The sequence below is a fragment of the Cheilinus undulatus genome, linkage group 22, assembly GCF_018320785.1.
Source record: "Cheilinus undulatus linkage group 22, ASM1832078v1, whole genome shotgun sequence".
Taxonomy (NCBI): Eukaryota; Metazoa; Chordata; class Actinopteri; order Labriformes; family Labridae; genus Cheilinus; species Cheilinus undulatus.
The window spans coordinates 22,737,183-22,741,859 of NC_054886.1; the positions used below are offsets into that span (position 1 = coordinate 22,737,183).

Sequence of the window (4,677 nt, forward strand, 5' to 3'; positions counted from 1 at the left end):
TGTACAATCGTATAAAAAACAAAAAGAAACAATAAAGAAAACTTCTCTCTTTCACTGTCACTAACTATAAAACTGTACAAAATACACAAACATAAAAGATGGATTATAACAGTTAATGGAAATGTTTACAACAGTCTTTAAAGTGTGCAGGTAGATTTTAAAGTGATTAAAAACCTTCAGAAAAGAGTGTATGCAAATGTAAGAGGCAAACATAAATAGAATCAATGTAAGTGTACTGTCTGTCTGTGGTTCCTTTGCACTTTACAAGCTCCTTAATACTATCATTACATGCTGTGATTTTACAAAATACATACTAAATATTTTCACTAAATACAGCTCAGAAGTGTTGCTCCTATCACTGAACATTTAACAGACACGAAGCTTCCAAAGTCTTGGAAAGAAGCTCAGTATGAGATGTAAAAAAAAAACTTCAGCCTATCAACAAATGGATGATAAAAAAGTTCCAGCCTGGAATTTCAAACGTAAGCGTTCCGGCCATAAGTACTTGCAGCCACGCTTCTGCTCTGTGCTGGTCCAGAATATACAGTTCCTCTGGCCTGATAAGGCAAAGGGCTGCAAAACGAAGTGAAACACACAGATTAGACATAGAAATCAATTTCTGACCACATGAGTTGTGTACATTTGATTTGTCAAAGTAGGAACATTTGTATTAAAGTTATCCGTAAATGTATGATTCAAAGAAACAACACAAAAACAGATGACTGGACAGACAGAGGCACTGCTCCAGGTGAGGAATATCTAGTGCTATTGGGCACAGTACCTCGATTTTCGAATTTGACGATGACCTGGGATATTGTTTCTATGTGCCAAATCATGCAGGACCTCATTAGGGCTGTCAGATGATCAATTTATTACAATGTGATCAAGGTCTATAATTAGTGCATCCATAAAAAAGGTAAACTCTTAAAATTCATTGCATACCTTATTGTCCCTTTTAGCACACATTGGTCAGGCCACTGTAACATCTACCTGCAGCCACACTGTTGTCCCTTAATGTCTCATTTTATGTTAAAAAGTCACAAGCAGCTCAATGGAAAAATCCCTTTTTCCTTAGTGAAGTTCATGTCATGATCGCTGTTCCTTATTTTCTTTCAAAATGAAAGGTCTATATCCAAACAAACAGTCTGGCTGCAGACTGTAGATCTCAGACGCCCCCTTCACAGGCTGTTACTGTGAGACGCCACCTGTCAGAATGAAAGTGCAGAAATTTGCCAGCACAACGTATTTCCATTTTTATTATTTTTTTAAATTCAACCTTTTTAAAGAAGTCTGGCAGTTATATTCATGAAATAACCACATTGCATTAATAAATAAGCCAATGTAGCTACATTGACTTTTGCAATGTGAGCTTTAGCAGATATATCTAAATATTAGGGTAGGGTTAAGGTAACATAGCTAACACTAAAGCTGATGTAGCTATGAAACCAACAGAGCTAACATTAGCTGTTAGATTTAGCTTTAACACTATAGGCTTGGTTATCTGTGCAACTGATTTAACAAACTTAACATCATAATCTATAGCTTTTGCTACATTAGAGTGTTTTCATGGAGGACATGATTTTTTTCCTGAAAGCAGACCGTTCAGTCAGCATTTTTAAACATTTTGTCATTAAGTTTTGCTAACATAACTGCACTAGCTACGTAGTTAACATTACTGTATTAGCCAGTGTTGCTAAGTAAGCCTCAATAAATTTAGGCTTTTCAAACATAGCTAAAGGGAGTGTAAGCTATGTAGCTACATGTTTGATGTAGCTACGTAGCTAATGTTAGCTTCATAGCTTTGTTAATATGGACATTCATTAGCTTTGTGTCCTTTAACTTTCGCTATCTTTGCTACATTAGCTTTGTAGCTACATTATGGATGTAGTTTATGTAGCTATGTTTGCTATGTTCAAATGTTTTCATGGAGGAAAAGCTTTTTCCTGTGAGCTGACTTTTCCTTAGCTGTATTAAAGTTTTGTTAACAGGCTTTGCAGGTTTTTAACTTTTAACTTGTGGTATTCTAAGCCTTACCTTAATGACCAAATGTTTGATTTGATTATATTTTGATCATTTTAGTGTTTTACTTTAGTGTTTAGTGTTTTAGTGTGTAACTAGTATCATGTTTTTAGGCTATTGTGGTTGTTTGTGTTGTTTTTATGCCAGTGTGCACAGCTGTGTGCAACATTACATGTTTAAACCAGCTCTAGGAACAGGGCCCCCACTCTCTTGATCTGGTATTTTGGGGGGTTTATAGACTGAAAAGTATGGGAACCTCAGTTTGTTGTTTTGACCTTCCTCATCAAAAAATTACAGCTGCATTTTTCTAATCCTTCCACTAGATGGCACTAAATCCAAGTGACTTCCCACAGTGGCCTTTTCTCCAACTTCCTCTCAAAACAAAACCACCACTGGGTGTTTCTTTTGTGTTTGAACCCTTGGCTATCTGTTTAATAGAGCCACATGTGGATGAAATATAACAGACAAATTCCAGAACTTCAATTGGACACAAATGAGCAAACCCAACCAGATCTTCTGTTAAATCCCACAGGTGTATTTCCACTGTCCATCTAAGACAAGGCATCCAGAGATTTACAGGCTGCTTTAGTCCTCAAAAGACAGCTAGTCATTGCATGAATCATGTTTATGTGCATCACATTGAAAAAAAGATTTGGCAAAAGCTTAAAAAATGTAGAACCAGCATTGTCTTCTTTTTTTACCACCTTGTCCGTGTGTTTTAGCTTTGTTATTTTGTTTTTCTGCACGTCGGGGAACAGAGCGATCTGATCCTGTTTACATCTTTTTCATATGACAGATTAGACTACAATGCTTCTTATCTTGTCTTTCTAATTGTTTGATTATTCTACTGTGATGAATTTGTTGTTTTTTATAAACAATTATAAGATTTGGACTCACTATTTTTCCTCTTGGCCTATTTTGCAGGAGCAGGTGAGACAGGCTCCTCCGGCAATGGCGAGCACAGCCGAGCACCAGCCGATGTAAAGTCCTTCACCTATTTCATACCTGAGAAACACAATAAAAGGGTCAAGTCATGCAAAACCAACTGTATTTCAGCATTAAAATCTTGACTCTTTTCTCACCTTATCCCAGGATAGAACGGGTCAAAGAAGTCTTGAGTGATGTTGAAGGCGTACCAGGACACTGAGATCATTGTGCACAAACCTTAAGGTTAGAAAAACAATTTTGCCATCAATACATGGAAGTTGGCAGCTTCCAGAAAGATACACAACAGTCCAAAGTCTTGCCCATTAAAAGCAGGTGGAAATTTATGGATTGATAATTTGATTGTGCAATAAAACATGGAGGGTAATCGTTTGAATTTAGAAAACCTTCTTTATTTTTAATAGGAAACCTTTAAGATTTCCTTGATCTCATTGGTTTGGCCTCTTTTTATTACCTTGCATAATGAAAAGGACTCCAGCAGTGCCAGCAATCCTCCCTTTGAGCACAACGTTGTCTTCTGCAGCCTTTGAGCACTGCATTCCTATCAGGGCCGCTACTAGACCAAAGGTGCCCATGACTATGGCTGTGATCATAAGGGCACGAGATGCCTGGATGTACCCTGAAAAATGCATCAAACTCAGCAAAAGTGGCAAAAATTCACATAATATTCCTCGCCAGCTGCCTTAAAAACTATCATATGATCATAACAACTTTGTGAGGTTGATGCCGGCCATTTTCTGAGAGTTCAATAAAAAAGGTCAGGGTGTCCAGTGAGTCATAAAGTCTTATAAAACAGGAATATTCTTCTTGCATAACCATTTCCATAGCAAAGAATTGGCTTAATTTTCTTTTTTGATTGAAATTTTCTGATTTTTTAGTCTACATACCACTTAAAGCCAGCAGAGAAGGGAACTCCCTGCAGTTATGGACCCCAGTTGAATCCGTCGCACATGACATCCACAAGTTCTCATAGATGGTGGAGGTGGTGATGACATTTCCATCCACGGTGGAGGTCCTCCAGTAACGGTTTGGCAGGGCGACCCCGACCATCACCCAGCCGATGAACCCTAAAACAAAAGCCACTACTTCCACAATCGGATCCATGATCCCTCCTCGGCACGGCAGTCAGAAAAAAATAATCCCAGATCTAGTTTAATTTCAAATAATTAGAATGTTAAAAAAAATCAGAGGCTCTTATTTTGAAGGAAGTGTTTGTGTTGTGTCTCCTCTGCCACTGTGAGCTGTGCCAAGCTCCACAGATATGTATGATTTATATGACTGCCTTTCTCTCCTCCCCTCACACACAAACTCTCTCCTTTTTTTTCTTTTCGCATTTTACACCCCTGAAACTGAACAGGTGTTTATCGGCTCTCTCTCTCTCAGGGTCCAATGGTCACACTCGCTCCTAATGACACCGCCGTGTGAATGTTTATTAGACATATTGGATTGTGTTTTTTCTTCAAATACTACAAAAACTCAAATCTTAAAAGAATATTTGGATAATTTCTGTTCAAAAATATCTCAATACACTTAGTATAATAAGCCACTTTCACCTTAAAAATCCAGATAAACATCCAGTTTCATGATATCAAATGCAAACTCTTTGGTCCTTATTTACATTCGAAATGAACTTCCAAATCAGTGAAAACAATTTGAGACAAATGCCTGTAATTAACATTACTATGTAAGGCAGTGTAGCTTAATTAGCTTTAG

The 4,677-nt window shown here is 37.5% G+C and overlaps 1 protein-coding gene across 1 annotated transcript; it reads right to left on the bottom strand.

Annotated features, from left to right (window-relative positions):
* LOC121504733 (claudin-15-like) lies at window positions 1-4,191 on the bottom strand. The gene is made up of 5 exons (XM_041779780.1): window positions 3,852-4,191; window positions 3,419-3,583; window positions 3,102-3,183; window positions 2,917-3,024; window positions 1-573 (listed from the first exon to the last, which is right to left on the bottom strand). Exons 1-5 carry the CDS (start codon window positions 4,066-4,068, stop codon window positions 477-479), a joined length of 669 nt encoding a protein of 222 aa, XP_041635714.1. The 5' UTR covers window positions 4,069-4,191; the 3' UTR covers window positions 1-476.
* Between the last annotated feature and the right edge of the window lie 486 nt (window positions 4,192-4,677).